The sequence below is a fragment of the Aythya fuligula genome, chromosome 2 (assembly GCF_009819795.1).
Source record: "Aythya fuligula isolate bAytFul2 chromosome 2, bAytFul2.pri, whole genome shotgun sequence".
Taxonomy (NCBI): Eukaryota; Metazoa; Chordata; class Aves; order Anseriformes; family Anatidae; genus Aythya; species Aythya fuligula.
In genome coordinates, this window is record NC_045560.1 from 84,294,490 (window position 1) to 84,312,861 (window position 18,372).

General features: G+C 44.8%; 2 protein-coding genes across 3 annotated transcripts; one reads left to right on the top strand and one right to left on the bottom strand.

Annotated features, from left to right (window-relative positions):
• Positions 1–975: 975 nt before the first annotated feature.
• SNRNP48 (small nuclear ribonucleoprotein U11/U12 subunit 48) lies at positions 976–8,828 on the top strand. Of its 2 annotated transcripts, none has more exons than XM_032183197.1 (9): positions 976–1,114; positions 1,224–1,337; positions 1,534–1,594; positions 2,410–2,484; positions 4,024–4,212; positions 5,133–5,254; positions 5,634–5,749; positions 8,237–8,401; positions 8,531–8,828. In XM_032183197.1, exons 1-9 carry the CDS (start codon positions 1,079–1,081, stop codon positions 8,568–8,570), a joined length of 918 nt encoding a protein of 305 aa, XP_032039088.1. In that variant the 5' UTR covers positions 976–1,078; the 3' UTR covers positions 8,571–8,828. The 2 variants fall into 2 exon arrangements, with proteins under 2 accessions (XP_032039088.1, XP_032039089.1); XM_032183198.1 differs by having other exon boundaries at positions 8,240–8,401.
• A 79-nt stretch (positions 8,829–8,907) lies between these two features.
• Positions 8,908–16,928, bottom strand: ROPN1L (rhophilin associated tail protein 1 like). The gene is made up of 6 exons (XM_032183200.1): positions 16,880–16,928; positions 15,881–16,038; positions 13,054–13,177; positions 12,714–12,875; positions 10,197–10,372; positions 8,908–9,320 (listed from the first exon to the last, which is right to left on the bottom strand). The coding sequence occupies exons 2-6, from the start codon at positions 16,009–16,011 to the stop codon at positions 9,257–9,259; spliced, it is 657 nt and encodes a 218-aa protein (XP_032039091.1). The 5' UTR covers positions 16,012–16,038; positions 16,880–16,928; the 3' UTR covers positions 8,908–9,256.
• Between the last annotated feature and the right edge of the window lie 1,444 nt (positions 16,929–18,372).

An 18,372-nucleotide genomic window follows, 5' to 3' on the forward strand; every position in this document is an offset into this window, starting at 1 on the left:
TGAATCACACAAAATGTTCTGGTTTAACAGAGCAAATTATCTATACTGATTTCGATTTTTAAATATCATCTTATTTTGATATTATTTTTTTTTACTTATAAATTTAGTTTAATTCTTTTTTTTTTTTTTTTTTTTTTAAAAAAAAAAAAAACTGCTTTGATATTTTGTTGAACTCGACTTTTGTAATTTTGAAGAAACAGCATTTTCCAGTGGAGATGAGATGGTCAGCACCATTTTGCCCAGCTGTTCTCATTACTCTTATGACAAAATGTGCTAATGTTAGCTAGCACACCCTGCTACAGCATAGATGAAACGGCAAGGGCAGATGGGAAGTCTTCAGCTCCAAGTATTCTTTATTGTGTGAAGTCAAAGATCCTCAGGCAAACATAGCAAGAGCCAGCAAATCTCCCAGAGGGCTAAAATCCCAGCTGAGTCTCAAATTCACAGTGCAGGAGAGAAATGGCTGTAATCTGCTAAGGAAAGCAGATGTACAAGAGTCATTCTGGCAGCTACATCTGTCGTGCTTCCTCCACCCCACCCCGCCTTGTTACACTGACTCGTCTTTCGAGTCATATGCGCTTTTCTCACAGATGACAAAAATAGGCGAGCAAAAACTGTCAATCACACTAAATTTATTTCTTAGGATAGTTGTTCTTCCCTTGTTTTATGTTCCAGTTTTATTGAGTCCTCAGCATCTAAGGGAAGGCTTTTGTAATTTGGTCAAACAGCGGACAGGATTCCTGGGGGCATGTGCCAGCCCTGTGGCTCTCTCCCACGCTGTCCCTTGGGCTGTGCATGTGTGGGGATGGTGCCAAGACGAAACGCACACCCCCTCCCTCCCTGTGCCATGCAGCACCACCCTTTGGTACCCCTGCCCCCCGGCGGGGCAGGCTGAGGAGGAGCCGGGGCGGAGCGGAGCGGCGCCTCCCTCGGCCCCTTCCCTCCCTCCCTGCCCTCAGCAGCCGGGCTGAAGCCGCCTCACAAAATGGCGCCGCCCCATCTCGGGGTGCGCCCGGAGTAAAGATGGCGGCGGCGGCGGCGTCTCCTTCCCTCCCCTTCCTTGTGGCGCTCGGGGGCGATGGCGGCCGGCAGCGCCGTGTGGCTGGGCGACCTGGTAACGGCAAGAGGGCGGCGGTGGCGGTGGTGTTGGCGGTGGCGGTGGGCTCCTCGGGGGTGCGGGAGCTTGGGGTGTCCGTGGGCGCTGACCTGTGTTTGGCCGGCAGGTGGAGCGGGTGCTGTGCCCCTACGACAGCCATCACCGGGTGCCCCGGGCGTCGCTGGAGAGGCATGCGGCGTCCTGCCGCCTCCGCAAGATGGGATACTCCGACCAGGAGCAGGTGCGATGCGGCTTAAGGGGGGGTCCTGCGTTGTGGGAGGAATTGGGGAGGTAATGGGGGCTTTTATGGTGCTGCAAGTAGCCCCCATGCACGGATCCCCCCGGGGACCCCAAGTGAGGGCTGTGGGTTGGGGACGCCACGGGCGGCTCGATGAGGTAGGGCTGCTGTGCTGTGACCAAGCTGTTGTGTCCCGCAGGCTGAGATGTACGACTCCAGCTTCTTCTACGAAAACCTGAAGGTGCCCGGCGTTGCGATGGGTAAGCGGGTGGGTGGGTGTGGGGGCGCTTTGCAGCGGGGCTGAGGTCAGAAGGGGATGCTGGAGGTCGCCTGGTCCAGCGCCGTGCTCAAGCAGGGCCACCTAGAGCTGCGTGCCCAGCACAGTGTCCAAACGGCTTTTGAGCCTCTCCAAGGTGAGAGAGCCACCACAACCTCTCTGGGCAACCTGTTAACACCATCCTTGCTCCTGTGGGGTGGCCTGTGTGGAGCACCTCAGGTGTGGTGAAGCCTGTGTCCTCACACCAGTGCACTACACTACCTTGCCCATAAACTCTCCAAGACATCTTAGAAAAACTGAGTGTTTCCATCACATAGATTTATTTTGTCTTGTCACTGTGCTTTGCCTTACTTTACCTTATTCATTTAACCTCTTTCATTGTGTAATTCTGCTCTGTAGGTACCTGGGCCATTTTAATAGTAAAACAGAATCGTTTTTCTTCTTTGGTAATTTATCTAGGTTCTTCTGTACATCAAGTGCAGAAAGTGCATTAAAAAGCACTTTAATAAGGCAGAAAAACTGGCCCTAGAGTTTGGACATACAGTAACAATACAGGAGAGAGTTCCAATGTACATACACGTCTTTCCATATCCCTGTAACCCAGAAATCCTTTCCTTTTTTACCCCTCCTCCCCATAGTTCAAGTATGGGATAGAATAAAACACTTTTAGTTTAGACTCCCTTATGCATCAATAAAACTACAATGTTCTGTAAAATACCATAAACCTCATAATAGAGGTTGGGGAATAAAGACTGGCCCTACCAAGTACTTGATGTAGAAGTTCTTCTCTATCTGCAGATAAAGATCTCCAGTTTCGTATTGTTCAGCAAGCTAAAGCTCAAAGTGTGAAAGAAGGCATAGGCTACAGTGAAGGTAAGTAGAATGCAGGTATGGAGATGATTTCTTTAGCTCTCTTGTGGAATTGCTGTGCAGGATCTTTTAAAGTTAATTTTTAATATTCCTTCTTGTCTTTATTTTGGGGTGTAACAACTTTCTTTATTCAGGTCAACCAGGTAAAAGAATTTGAGTCTGTTGTACTCAGACTTCTAGTTCTCTTCAGACGCAAAACTCAAGAATTTCCTGAAGCACTAGTCCTTTCCTTCCCATCCCATTATATACACTTCGTTTTCTGCCTGTATTTTCTGGTACTGTGTTCTGCCCTGTGTGGCCCCAGCTCTTTACAAGCAGCCTCCAGACTTCTTGTTCATGGAATGGATGAGGAGGAAAGGAAAAAGGAGGACTGTGTTTTAATTTTGTTTAAGGATTAGTTGCTAAACATGAACTGTGTGCGCTTGTCCAACACTTCGTAGATCAAAAACTGAGCGATGTTCACATTAGTATTATGTTGGATTGTTTCAAGGCTCTACATAGTTATATAATAGATACACATCTACAAATACAATAATGTCCTTTGCCGATGCTCTCAGCTCATTAGTTTGTCTCGTTTTTCAGTGGGTTTTGTGACTAGTCTGTAGAGTAGGTTGACTGTGACCTATGCTTCTCCTGAAGAGAGGATAAGGCTAAGAGTAGAAAAGTAGACTAAGAGTAGAAAAGTAGGGCCACCTATAGGAGCCACTGTAAAGCTGCAGTATGTAGTTCGGAAGTTACTGCAACACCTAAAAGATGCAGCATTTTGTGCCTGTACACTTTTGGTTTGGCTAGCACATGTGCAGAAGGAAAAGTGCACTTATACTTTTCCTGACCTGACAAATAGAGCAGCGCTTGCTCAGGTATAGATTTCCACGTCGTTCTTCTTTCTCTGGCTTGGCAAAGCCTTCATCTGATTGGCACTGTTTTTTTTGGAGTGCGTCGAGTGTATTTTGCTCTGGAGAGAAGTGGTAACTCAATTTGACACGTGTATATCCAAGTAGAGAAAATAAGCCTTTTGTCACCTGGTGCACCACAAAGATATGTCAGTGAGCCACTAGATGCCAGTGTTTGCTGTGCAGTTTTCACTCCAAGTTTGCACTTCTGTGAAGATCTCACTAAAACTATACAGAGTGATTTTTATTGTGGTGTCTTGGCCTATTCTAAGATTTACTGACTTGAGATTGCTTGTTTAATTGGAAGTCTTTGTCAACAAAGACAAATGGAAAAAAAAAAAAACAACAACATAGCTGTATAATAGGACAGGAAGGCTGGTATTGATCATAAGCTGTAGGATTCTTGTAAAATCATGAGCACATAACTGTTAGGGCGCTTTTATGGGCTTCTGTGACCCTGTAAGAACAGTGCATTCTAAAAATAAAATTCCTGTGTTACCCTTTCAAGTGAAGAAGGACTTAACTCCTTACAGATGTATAAGGGGAGGATGAACATAGCATGCATGTTTATGGCATTGCTGACCTTTTCCTTTTTTTCCCTGTATAATTATGCTGTCTTACTAATAACAGTTCTCTGTTCAACTTCCAGGATCTTATTCATCACTGCCTGTAGAAGTTCCTCAAAATCATAAGCGTTACACTTGTGACCTGACTCAAGCTGACCGCCTTGCTCTTTATGATTATGTTGTTGAGGAAACAAAGAAACAGAGGTCGAAGTCACAAATCACAGAAAATGACAGCGATCTCTTTGTGGATTTAGCAGCAAAGATCACCCAAGGTTTGGAAGATGGCCTACTGCTGTTTTATTGCTCGGAGCTTTTATGTCATATAGGTAGATGACTTTTGGTGAAAGCCGACATGAATTTTGCTACTTTTATTGAGGAAAAACATACTGTTCTTCAAAGCCACAATGACAATCTGGCATCAGAAAATACTGGTCTGGTAGTCTTTGTGCTGACAGCTCTGAGAAAGCCGTGGTGTTCTTTCCTTGGCATAGATGTTATGTATATTTAATGGATAGATCTTCTGTCATAGCAACTGACTTCAGGTGTCTTAATACTGACAATTACTTGTGAAGTTTGGAACAGTATTTACTATAAGAGATGGCAAGATTAAAGATCATTTAAAATTAAAAAAAGCCTAACAAGGCAGGTTGGTGCAGTCATTCAGTTGAATTCTTGAGCATCATAGCAAGGGATATAGTGGACAAGGCCTCCTACCACTATTGAGACGTGCTGATGTGTAACTGTACCACGTGAAACTTGGTGTTATTCTGTGTTATTCTGTGACCCTGTTGTGCTTAGCAGATAGTGTTTGTTATCTATACAGGTAACTGTTCAACAGAACTTGGCTTTCTCAATCATTGTTTCTTACAGTAATACCAGCTTTGGATACATGGCTTGTGTTTTGTAGCATTTTGACCAAACTGCAACCCTGTATGTTGATTTGGGTCACTGCTGGGAGACAGATCACATAGTAACATCTGCGTGGTGTTTTTCTAGCCTTGTATAAACAGTAAGAAAGTTGGAAAGGAAGCTTGTGTTAAGTCCATAATTGCTACTAAGTATTGGAGAAACTTCAGAAACAATACAGTGTATTTTGTTTCAGACTCCTTTTACTAAATCCAGCAGACTTGCCTACCCACAGGTGCTAATGTTGTGCTAATGGCCATTTGTTTTACTTCTAATTTTTTGCTAGATGACAGTCAGAAAGGTCCAAAGTCCCATCTTGAAATTCTGGCTGAAATGCGAGACTACAAACGGCGACGGCAATCGTACAGGGCTAAGAACGTTCACATCACAAAGAAGTCTTACACTGAGGTGAGTGTCTTAAGACAAAGATATGAGTTGTTGTTTTTTTTTGTGTACTTTATATTGGTATAAACAATACACCCATTGAGAGAAGACATCTATTCTGCTTCTTGTGCTCTGCCTTAAGAATTGCAAACTATAGAGAAATCTTCTTGTTTTGGTTAGTTGAAGCAAATTACAGATAACTGAAGCATTTCTGACATTAGTAAATTTTGAATGTGAAAATGCCAACCAGATACACCAGACTGTTGTGAAATGGTGCTATTAAATTTATGCTGAAATGTTGTGGTTTTTTTTTTTTGTTTGTTTTTAAGATATATAGTATGTCATAGGCAACTACCATGGCATGCTGCTTTTCTGTTGTTTAAAATCTTTCTTTAATCTACAGGTGATTCGGGATGTGATTGGTGTACATATGGAAGAACTCAGCAGTCAGTGGCAGGAGGAGAATAGGCTAGATAATGCAGAGATGTGTGAAGGAGGAAAGACAAAATCTTCAGGAAGGTATGTCACAGATAGCAAATTCCTCATGAATGCTAAAATGTCCTTTCTGCGTGGACAGAGCAGCCTGACAGCCTGTAGTGTTATCCTGTACTGCTTTCTATATAGCACATACTGCCCTCAGCTAAGACACATGCAGTTTATTGTATGCCAATTCTGTTAAGCTGTCGCTTGAGCAGCTCTGACTATATAAAGGACAGAGAAAGAAGAATTAGTACATTTCTTTCAGGGATGAGAAGATGAGCTGAAAGTGATCCACGTGGATAGATAGTTTCTGATGGAGCTGGGGAACAAATAGTGCTTCCCTGAGTCCAAACATACACTTAATAGCTGGGAACAGAAGGATACTTGAGAATACAAGTGCAGGATTTCTTCCTATTCTGTAGCATATTCCATCATGTGGTACAGTAAAATATAATGCCTCAAAGAAAAGGCTTTCCAAGTTTACTAAATATTTGGACCTTCTTGAGTTCTTAACACAATGTTAAGAACTAACATTGTAGAAGTAAGAACTGTCCATCATTTATCAGCAGTCCTGGCGATCGGGGGAGGTCCCAGTTGACTGGCGGCTAGCAAATGTGATGCCCATCTACAAGAAGGGCCGGAGGGCAGACCCGGGAAACTACAGGCCTGTCAGTTTGACCTCAGTGCCAGGGAAGCTCATGGAGCAGATCCTCCTGAGAGTCATCATGCAGCACTTGCAGGGCAAGCAGGCGATCAGGCCCAGTCAGCATGGGTTTATGAAAGGCAGGTCCCGCTTGATGAACCTGATCTCCTTCTATGACAAAGTGACGCGCTGGGTGGATGAGGGAAAGGCTGTGGATGTGGTCTACCTTGACTTCAGCAAGGATTTTGACACCGTCTCCCGCAGCATTCTCCTCAAGAAACTGGCTGCTCTTGGCTTGGACTGGCGCACGCTTCGTTGGGTTAGAAACTGGCTGGATAGCCGGGCCCAAAGAGTCGTGGTGAATGGAGCCAAGTCCAGTTGGAGGCCAGTCACTAGTGGCGTCCCCCAGGGCTCGGTGCTGGGGCCGGTCCTCTTTAATATCTTCATCGATGATCTGGACGAGGGCATCGAGTGCACCCTCAGTAAGTTCGCAGATGACACCAAGTTAGGTGCGTGTGTCGATCTGCTTGAGGGTAGGAAAGCTCTGCAGGAGGATCTGGATAGGCTGGACCGATGGGCTGAGGTCAACTGCATGAAGTTCAACAAGGCCAAGTGCCGGGTCCTGCACCTGGGGCGCAATAACCCCAAGCAGAGCTACAGGCTGGGAGAGGAATGGTTGGAGAGCTGCCAGGCAGAGAAGGACCTGGGAGTGATGGTGGATAGTCGGCTGAATATGAGCCAGCAGTGTGCTCAGGTGGCCAAGAAGGCCAGCGGCATCCTGGCTTGTATCAGGAACAGTGTGACCAGCAGGGCTAGGGAGGTGATCGTCCCCCTGTACTCAGCTCTGGTGAGGCCGCACCTCGAGTACTGTGTTCAGTTTTGGGCCCCTCGCTACAAGAAGGACATGGAGGTGCTTGAGTGGGTGCAGAGAAGGGCGACAAAGCTGGTGAGGGGCCTGGAGAACAAGTCCTACGAGGAGCGGCTGAGGGAGCTGGGCTTGTTCAGCCTGGAGAAGAGGAGGCTCAGGGGCGACCTTATCGCTCTTTTTAGGTACCTCAAGGGAGGCTGTAGCGAGGTGGGGGTTGGCCTGTTCTCCCACGTGCCTGGTGACAGGACGAGGGGGAATGGGCTTAAGTTGAGCCAGGGGAGTTTTAGGTTAGATGTTAGGAAAAACTTCTTTACTGAAAGGGTTGTGAGGCATTGGAACAGGCTGCCCAGGGAAGTGGTGGAGTCACCATCCCTGGAAGTCTTTAAAAGACGTTTAGATGTAGAGCTTAGGGATATGGTTTAGTGGGGACTGTTAGCGTTAGGTCAGAGGTTGGATTTGATGATCTTGAAGTCTCTTCCAACCTAGAAATTCTGTGATTCTGTAATGCATTTGTCAGTGGAATTATTACCTGGTCTACTTACGCTTCTTCACTGAGATGAAACAAACTGAAAGGTGACACTTTAGGTGTTTGTTTTCAGCACTAAAGTAAAGGTGAATAAAGGAATCAGGTCAAGCTTGCGGGCTCCTCTAATGGTAGGTAGAAGCTCAGGGCAGGTGGTTAAAGACTTGGGGATTTAAAGCAAAACAGAATGAATCCCTTCCACATTCTCCTGTTTCTTAAGTAGAGATAAGACTGCAATATTAGAGCAGCTTTGAGGAGCAACGTTTGTAAGAAATGATAATTGGATTAGTTAGTTTGCTGAAATGGGTGCATATAAGGGTATTGACCCAGGACCTCTTTTGGGGGAGGTATTGCATTTTGGGGGGAGATGGAGAAGACTCATTAAGCCTCTTGTTACTAAGGCAGTATATTGCAAAAGTGATACTGAAAACAATAATGATTGCAAAGCTTCTTATTGAATAATATCAGTACCAATCAATAACTATTCTTCAGAAGGGAAGACAGACGGTCTGCTTCAGTGGACTCGCGGCAGTCTGGAGGAAGCTCTAAGGACGCTGCACGCACCAGACACAGGAGAGAGACCAGCAGGAGTCCAAGTAAAAGAAAAAGGAGTCGTGAACGAGGCAAAGACAGAGAGTCACGGAGAAAAAGAGAGAGGTGAGCTTAAATGGTGTCAGCTGACTCCTGCTTCCGAGTCAGGCAGCTGTAGCCCTTGTGTGTAAGAATTTAGTACAGAGAATAAGGTATCAATCTAACAGCATGAACACTTCTCTTTTTTCCTTTCAGGGAAGAAGACAAATATCACAGCCATAAAAGAAGGAAGTAGGACCAAGAACGTAATGATTTTGTTTGCCAGCTGTTCAAAGAATTACTTGCACAGAACATACTGCTACTTGTGTTGTGCCAGGGCCAGTAATTCTGTGAACATAATACTGGTGTTGCTTCACAGCTGTGTTCGGAGACAAAATGAAATAGTGTTCAGGGGTTGTCAGGATGGAAGCAGTGTATGCCAGAAAATGTGTAAATGTGTAAGACTAATGTATCTATTAATAAATTATGTTGATCTCTTGTCTATTTGAGTTTAGTACAGCCTCTCTCAGATTTTATTCATCTCTGTCAGACTAATTTGCAGACAAGGTAGTCAAAAGACAACCTACACCAGTTAAAAATAAAAAAATAAAATCAGTGCTGTACAGAAGGATAATGAGAAATGCACCACTTGTCACTGTCCAGTCTTCTCTACACGTAGTTTTGTCTTTATGAAGTACAGATAGAAAGATTCATTAAAAATACATTTCACTGTGTATAAACAAATGAGTCAAAGTACCACTCTCAGGATGCCTGCATCTATTTGAGAGGCAGGAAATCGATATAACCACATATTCAATTAACATCTGATAAAGGGTAATTTCAGAAAAACAAAAAAAAATCCTGGAGAAAAGAATCTTCTTGTATGCTACTTAATCCTGTTTATTTTTTCCACCCTCACCTGGTCCAGAAGGGTAGGCTTGATCAAAACAGTGTTGAAGGCTGGCTCAGAAAGTTTCTGAGCTGTACCATGCCATCTTGTTGGTCACTGGAAAGGAATAAAAACCAGATGTCTTAGAAAAGCACATATGGTAAATCCTAGCATGCAAGGCAAGATACAACTGAGGCCTATATTAACTGCAAGCAGAAGTGATTTTTACTTAGAACCATGTTTTAATAATAGCAATCTGGTATCTAATGACAAAAGTTCAGTTCATGTGTGTGCCTGTGCATTTTTGGATTCTTATGCGTGAAGTTGGTTCTGTCTTGACCGCAAAGACCCATTCCAAAAAGACTAACTCGGTATGAAAACCAAAACAGGATGAATTCAGGTGGGACTATGCACAGTCTGTCTTTTATACTCACTGAAGGCAACCAATGCCAAGACCATTCCAAGAAGGACAATTTACCATAGCTAATACTACAAAAATCGCATAGCCAAACTCTTTAAGGCCAGCTATACGTTAAATATTCCCCCCTTGAAGTACCAGGGAGAAGTAATATGGGAGAAACACAATAGAAACTTCACAGACTTCAAGTGGGAGCTCCTATTTTCTCTCTGATTTATGATCTCAACCACCACAAGAGCAGCCCATAAGACACGATAGTTCCACTACCATTAACACACAGATGATACAAAGCAGTGTGTAACTGCTTCCTAAGGGGAAAGCCACATCACCAGGCAGTAACTTCAATATTTCAGAAGTGGAAAAATAAAAATTTATCATTTAACAGCTCAAACCCTCAAGGCTGACCACTCAGAGAAAATAACTATTGACACTTTTGATCTAACCTTAGTCAGCTTTTACTCATGTAAGTATGGCTACACCCAAGAGAAGCTAGACTACGCATCTACAATTAAAGGCTTGCAGAGAGCCCAGAAGTGATGCTTATATTAAAATTGATGGCTGAATTGAATACTTACGCTTGTTCTTTAATTCCATTGAGGAACTCCTGAATTTTCTCATCCGGTATCTCTCCATCGATACTGGCCAAATAGGAGTAAAGGTAGGAGAACGTTTCGAAGGGAACGCGAGCCGCTCCACCTTCTGGGTCCTCTGTTAAAATTTCGCAGGCATGCTTCATCGAACTCAGCAAAGACTGTAGGGGGGACAGTCAAGATACGAGAGAAGAAGTATCAGAGCCATGAACATCCTTTGTACATCATGACAAAACACAGACCGTAAGCCACTGAAAATCAGTGCAGATGAAATGAAGACTTTATCATCATTACCTAGCTTTCATTATCAAATTTACAAACCAGTACAAGTTGTGAGGTGAAAACAATACTAAAGTTCAAGTAACAGACAGAAATAAAAAAATACCATAATGCTGTAATGCTTAAAGATCACACAGGGTACTCTGAGCCATACCTCCAATATGGCCAAATTGCTCTATTCTGCTACTGCAAAAACTCAGACCTTGATATACCCATCTATACACACACATTATCTCAACGGGTCTAAATGAATTTGTAGCAGCAGTTAAGACAGACAAATCCACCAAAAAAAAAAAAAAAAAAAAAAAAAGATTTTATTATATTATCAGTATATTATTATTATTATTATTTTTTAGGAATGATGGAATTCACTGTTTTCTTACTTGTATGCAAGTTCCATTTTAATAGTTAATAGAAAAAACACTGAGACCAAAAACACTTCAAGAATGTTTCAGTTAATCAAAGCCAAAAAAGGTTCAAGTTCTCTGAGCAACAAAAAACGTGCCTCAAAGTGTTAGTTCAAAGTAAGCTTAAAAAAATGCTTTATTCCATACAACGTCTATCATCCACTGCCCTATCCATACTGAGCTATATGGGGAAGTGTGGAAAAATTTGCCATGGCATTGCATTGAGTGAGAGACTGGTTTGACACTACTAAAACAAACAAACAGGGTTTTGTTAACCCAGGAAGTCATATTTTTGTTATAACTTTTTCAAAATTTACCTTTACCTTTTCATTAATAAGCCAGCAACAACTTTGTATATATATAAAAAAAAATCCCTAATAGTCAAAAAAAAAAAAAAAAAAAGCAAAATAAATGCAATGTCTATTCAACAATCTAGAATACCTGCCGGAGAAGTCTCGTTTTTATAATCCCTTAACAGTTGAAGCAGTAGCAGCTTCAGTAAAACCTCTTCCTGAAGTTTTTACTTAATGTAGCTCCTCCTACAGGAGGTCTCTCTGGGGACAGAGAAACAGCTGCTTACACGATGTGAATCTCTGCATGGCCTTCTAGCCTCAGCACTTTGCTACCACTTTATCACCATTCCTCCTCCTCCCATGCCAAGCTGCTACTCATTTCCTCACTTAACGCAGTAGATTTATTCCCACTCAATTTCCGACCTTTTAAAGGCATCTTAACAGGCTACTCGTGGTTATTTCTCAACAGGTAAGACTCAAAATACAGATCAGTTTTACAGAAAAATACTTCGGTTGACTGGTGTTATGAAGAAGTTCACACGCTTCTAGGTTAGGACTCTACTTGTCTAGTCTTGTATCTTAACTGTGACCCTACTCCAATAGGGATGCTATTTACAACTGGAGGAAATGAATGTAACAGTTTGTGAGCTTCTTCCTTTCAGGTTTAGGAAACTGAAGTTTAAGTTTTGTTATGTAGAGCCAAAATCTAATCAGTCTCTTAATATCTGAAAGGATGGACAAAGGAAGTAAATCTAGGCTGCACAGCTTCATCAGAATGATGCTCCTGTGACTGCATTTTTTTATGTTGCTTTTTTTATTGTTATTTATTTTCATTTTGTTTTTTAACAAGGGGAAGAATGCAAAATTATTCATTTTCAAAAATGAAAAAGGGAGGAGCTGGAATCAAGAAATATACAGTTCAAGTGGAGAACTAGGACTTCTGGATATCTCAACATTCAAAAATATTTTCCTCCTAGTAGCCCTTATTCCCTATTGCAGAAGCCTTTAAATATTATCCTTCAGAAGAACATCAGCTTAGTGTAAGTACTTTATAATCTATCATTCTGTTAAAATGCTCTGCTGAGATTGCATTACTGACATTAAAAGAATTAAATGCAGATTTAGTAACATTAACTGCTTCTGTGAAAATGTAATTAGCTACACAATTAGAAACTGATGTTTTAATTTCTCCCTCCAGCTCTGCTCTGTGGACTTCTGCACCGAAGCCATGAGCACCATGCCTCCATCGTCCTGTCTCTCATGAGCTAAGCTCCCCGCAGCCATGCCTGCTGTTCTACTGCCACCCTGTGAAGTGAGGACACAGCCTGCCCTTTCTGGGTTAAAAAAAGCTGTCAGAGAGCAGAAGTAAACACAGGAGCCATTTAGCCAGGTGCAGCTTGCAGATGCACACCAAGTGACACAAAAGCACCTTTACACAACCTAACCCCAAGGTCCATTTGCATTACTTATACTCATACATGACCATTAGGTGCTGGTCCTGAAGGTTCCCGTTGCGAACATACCTCACCAAGCACGCTGCACCCCAGTGCCAGGATCTTCATCCACTCCACCTCTTCATCATGGACATCCAACTGCAGGATAGCTTCCAGCTGCTCCTCGGGCAAGCACAGGTTTTTCCATTTTTCCTTCAGTTCTTCAATGCTAACCATGCCCTTAGGAGAAAGCTGTGAACAAAACCATACCACCACACTAAGAACGCTGAAAACCAGAGTGAAACTAAGAACACAAGTCCCTCCCCAAAACACATCAAGTATTTGACAGTCTCCCCAGCTGTCTACAACATTTTTTTGTCTCAGAAAACCACATTAGCATTTGTCACAATTGCCAAAGGCCGGTTTGTACCTGTTTATGCAAGACTTTAAGGAGCCCTGGGGTCAAGCCAGCATCTTCTTTCTGTTTCGCTAAAGGCATTTCCACCCTCTCCTTCACAGGAGGGGCTTCTCCTTTTGCCAGCGCTGTAAAGTACCTACATGAATGGGAACAGCAACATAGCTTAATGCGTAGGATGATTAAAAGCTACACAGAAGTAAGCGGTCTTACAGTTCTATAAACGAATCTCCACGGTCCCACACATAGGCAGCAGCGCTCAGTGAGCTCTTTGCATGCAGGATTGCTATTCTCCCCTGCCCAGGGGGTAATTCCACCGTTCCTTTTAGTGGAAACCACAGTCTTAAGACTTTACATAGTCCTTTTTATAATACTCTAATAATTCTTAAGTAACTTAACCTATTTTATGCACAATACACTCAGCCCTGCTTGGCAACGGCAGACAGCAAGTTCTTAACTTCAGAATGTGCTTGCACAACCTCACACAGACTTCTCCTATTAGACCGATGAGCATCTTACTGCTGATTTAATTAACATTCCCCCCACATGCTACCCAAAAACCCCTGGCAACACTGTTAGCACTGCAGCATTCACATAAGCATTGGTGCTATTTCTGTCCACTCTGAAATAAAATTTAGGGATAGAGCGAAAAGAGAATGAGATGCACATCCTTTTAATTATAAGGCTACCACAGCCTTTAGAGCTACCATCTCTGCCATAAGGTAGCCAACAATCTAAACTGGGAAAACAAAACAAAACAAAACAAAACAGTTTTCATTCAGGCAGTCGTGGGTCTAACTCGAGCATTTCTTCATTCTTCCTCATTCATATGTGCTGGTCATTCATGTCCATGCCATGGCTACCCCATGCTGTGCAAATACTTGCCAAAAAAGCACAGCAAACAGCACTGCAGAACCACACTCACTTAACCAAACAGAAATAAATACATTGCATGTATGTTGGTGTAACAGCTGGGCTATTTTTCGGCTGGATCAGTTTTCCCATCTGACTATTCCTATGGACAAACACTACAACACAAGGTGACACAAAGTTCCTCAAGCAATGCTGGCACCACGTATGAAACTATGGCCTGCCTCTACTTCATTTGGTTCCCAAATCCGGGCATTATTCCATCTCAGGTGCTCTCACATAAGAACGTATTCCAGAAAAAAGGGTGCACACCAGAGCTGCTGGGGGCTCCTCAGCAGCTCTGACCAAGCTGCTTCAACGTTTAACCAAGGTGTCCCACAGCCCGAGCATGGAAAGCAGCACAGCCAGGGTAGTGCGGTGCTGCCCCTGCTCAAATCAGACCCGTATTTCAGTCTCCCTAAGCAACCTGGCAGTAGCTGTTTCTGCTGATTTCTGTTTTAGCATGTTCCCTACCCATCCCTCATGAGGAGGTACACCATGCACCATGAGTATCATATTCCCGTGGTATAAAACAAGGCACTAACAGTGCACTGTTAAGATGTTCCCACTGTCTTCCTCCAACGCTGCAGTTGTAGCAATTTGGCTGCACTTCTTTTATGGACTAGCTAGACTCAAACCTAGCTTCGTTAACAGCTTTTCCTCCCTCATGGACACAGGTACAGACAGTTTTCAGTTCCTCACAATTTAGACATTCTCACAAATACCATTCGGAGCACTTCTCCACACAAGCTGTAGGACAGGTGCCATGGTTTTGGCTGGGACAGAGTTTCTTTTCTTCACAGAGCTCATACAATGCTGTTTTGATTTTAGATGAAAAGTGGTGATAACACGCTGATGGTTTAGTTGTCACAGAGCAGAGCTCACACACAGCCAAGGAATTTCCAGCTCCTGGTGCTGCCCTGCCAGCAAGGAGACTGGGGGTGCTCCAGGAGCTGGGAGGGGACACAGCCAGGACAGCTGGCCCAGGCTGGCCCAAGGGACGCCCCACACTGTGTGGGGCCATGCTCAGCAATAGCAGCTGGGGGAAAGGAGAATGAGGAGGAGGGGGATGTTCAGAGTGATGCTCTTCGTCTTCCCAAGGAGCCATTAGGTGTGATGAGCCCTACTTTATTCAGAGTGGCTGAACACCTGCCTGCCGATGGGAAGCAGAGAACAAATTCCCTGTTTTGCTTCGCTCATGTGCACAGCTTTAGCTTTACCCAGTGAACTGTCCTTAATCTCAGCCCATGAGCTCTCACACTTTTACCTTTCTGAGTCTCTCCCCAACTCCACCTGGGGAAAGGGAGTGAGAAGATGGATGATGCTGAGCTGACCACAGGGTTAAACCACGACAACAAGACAAAATGATAGCGAGCAGTTGAGGTCAAAGAAAAATAGAACTTAAAGAAGCAGAAACATCTTAAACATCTTAAACTTCACAGTGAGAAATTTATTATATGGACTAGCACCTATAAGTCAAGTCACAACTTTGTAGGACCTTTTCCTTTTTTTATTAATGTTTAAGGATTTTTTTCCTGGAAGTAAACAAAAAAGTAATCTAAGCAAGCTTAAGAATTAAATGGCTATTTCTACATTTCCTTTATATTCTGAGAATTAAGTCTCATGTGAGAGAAAAAAAAAATAGTTTGGTCTTCAGGATAGCAGTTAACAACAACAAAAAAGAGTCATTTATCTCTAATGAAAATCAAGCTATTCCACAGATATGTCAGTCCTAAATGTCAGTGAAGCAGAAAATACATCGAGTACTATACTATTTTTGAAAGGCTAACAGGTTCCATTAATACACAGAAGCATGTATGCAATACATGTTGTTTAATGTACAATTCAGCTCCCTTGTACAATAAAAAGGACCATCAAGACTTTGTGGTTCCGTATTCATAGCACTACATCATTACGAGAACACCATACTTACGCAGCTGACCACTGCAAAAGATCACGAGGTTGAGTCCTGATAGCAGCTTTGGTAAATTGCTTCAGAATATCTGGCAGCTCAGGGGGGATTTTGATCTGCTCAGCACAAAACATGGTTTCTGGAAGAGGCATGGTCTTTTCAAATTCAGTTACCAGGACCTGAAAGAAATAACAACAAAACAGCAGGTCACATATGCAGGATGAAAATAAAACACTGTCTGCATGCATGGTGGGAAAAGTATTACTACCAAAACTGCCTCCTTTCTTATTGGGACTGCTAGAGGACATAACCTTGTTAGGGTAAACAGACAAGCAATGGGAAGTCTCTACAAACCTTAATCTCGATGGTAACACCAAGCAAAAAACTGGAGCTTGGACTCCAACCATAGCTCCAGGCAGAGAACTACAACTTTTAACACCTACCTTTAGATAACTCATTTTCCTCCTCATACTTACCACCATATGCACTTGCAGAACAATGAGTTCAGACAAATCAAACCATACACAAGTGTGAAAAACACCTGTGTTGACAACTGAATACTGCTTGTCATTTCAGTACAGATTAACTTCTTAACTTAGCGTGTATAAATTTGCTTCAGTCTTCACAGCCCGCAGGAATCCCTGGTTCTGGAGACAACAGAGAAGGTCAGGAGAAAGGAGGCTTTCCCTCGGTTGAGGAGGATCGGGTTAGATACCATTTAGGCAGACGTGATACCTAGACAACCATGGGTCTGGGTGGGATGCACCCATGAGTGCTGGGGGAGCTGTAGGATGTGGCTAAGCCACTCTGCATCACCTCTGAGAGGTTGTGGAGAGGAGGGGAGGTGCCCGAGGACTGGAAGAAATCCGAGAGGGGTACAGGGTACACGGTACAGCCTCTTCGCCATTCCGGCATAGCAAGTTTGCATCGGGGGCAGACTTTTAAATACTACATTGGTCACACGCTTTCGTTTTGAGGATAAGATAGAGACTTAGCAGGAAAACCTTCAGGAAGGAATACCTGTGTGTGCTGATGTGTCCTCGGGAACCGGCCAAGGAGAAGAATCCGAATTTAATCAAAGAAAAAGCAGTTTAAAAAAAAAAATAAATAAATAAACAAGAGCGTGACCCTCTCTGCTGTAACACGCCGTTAACGCCCAAGGGTGGCAGGGCCCGCTGGGGGCCGCCAGGTCTACCCGGCTCCAGCAGGGCGCCCCACGCAGCGCTTCCCCGCGTCCTGCCTGCCCGAGGTCTCCGCGGAGGGGACGGCCCCGGGGCCGGGGGGGGCTCCGCAGCTTCACCGGCCCGGCTCACCTCGGCCGAGGCTGCCCGGGCAACGCGGCCGGTCGGCAGGGAGGGGCCGGGGCCTGGCCCCGGGCAGCAGGCGGGCCCGGAGCCGAAGGGGAGGTGCTGGGGTGGCTGCCCGGGCCGGGGGCGCCTTGCCCGGCTCCCGCCTGGGTGGGCGTCCAGCTGCTGGACGATGAAGGGCACGCGGGATCAGGATAAAGCACTCACTAGTCTCTGGGAAACAAAGAGCACGCTTTTTATTGCCTGTGTAGTCTTTTGATAAAACCTGGGTATGCTGCAGAGGCTGCTGTGGTGCTTGTACCTTGTTGGGCAGCTGAACGCTCCCGCTCCCTCCTACTCAACGGGAACGGGGGAGAAATATGGTGGGGAGGGCTCTAGGGATAAGGAGAAGGAGATTGCTCACCAAGTGTCGTTATGGGCAAACCAGACTTGGCATAGGGAGATTAATGCAATGTATTGCCTGTCACTAGCACACCAAAACACCAGAGAATATGAAAGTGAAGCAAACTAAAACCACCTTCCCCCCCATTCATCCCTCCCAAGCAGCGCAGGGGTAAGGACAATGTGGGCTGTGGTCAACCCATGACACTTTGTCTCCACTGCTCCCTCACAGTCCCTCCCTGCCCCTGCTCCCCATGGGGTCCTTCCCATGGGATGCCGTCCTTCCCGAACTGAGCCTGTGGGGGCTGCCCGCAGGTAGCAGCTCTTCAAGACCTGCTCCTACACGGCTCTGTGCCACAGGGTCCATCCATCCATCCCCCAGGAGCAAACTGCTCCAGCACAGGTCCCCCACGGGCGGCAGTGCCCCAGACCCCCTCCTCTAGGTGTCTTAGGGTGTGCACTGGGTGTCTTAGGCAGGCAGGAGCTTCCCCCTGGAAATGCCCCTGAAGGCTCCCAGTCAGGAGCTACTTGTGATTCTTCCAGCCAGACAGGAGAGCTCTTCCTCTGAACGAGAAAGCAGAGAAGCCACAAAAACGTTGAGAAGGTTTCTCCTGAACACTAGCGAAGAGAGCAAGGGTGAACCTCAGACTGACCCCCCCCCAACCCCTCCACCTCCAGGCCCCGAGGACCTCGGCAGCCCTCCCACAGACTGCCCGTGTTGTGGCGGCACAGCAGCGCAGAGACCAGGCGCTCTCCTCCCCCATGCCTCGGGGCACAAGCGATGGCACCTCTTCATGCTCTGGGGGCAGGGGTAGGTGTGGGAGA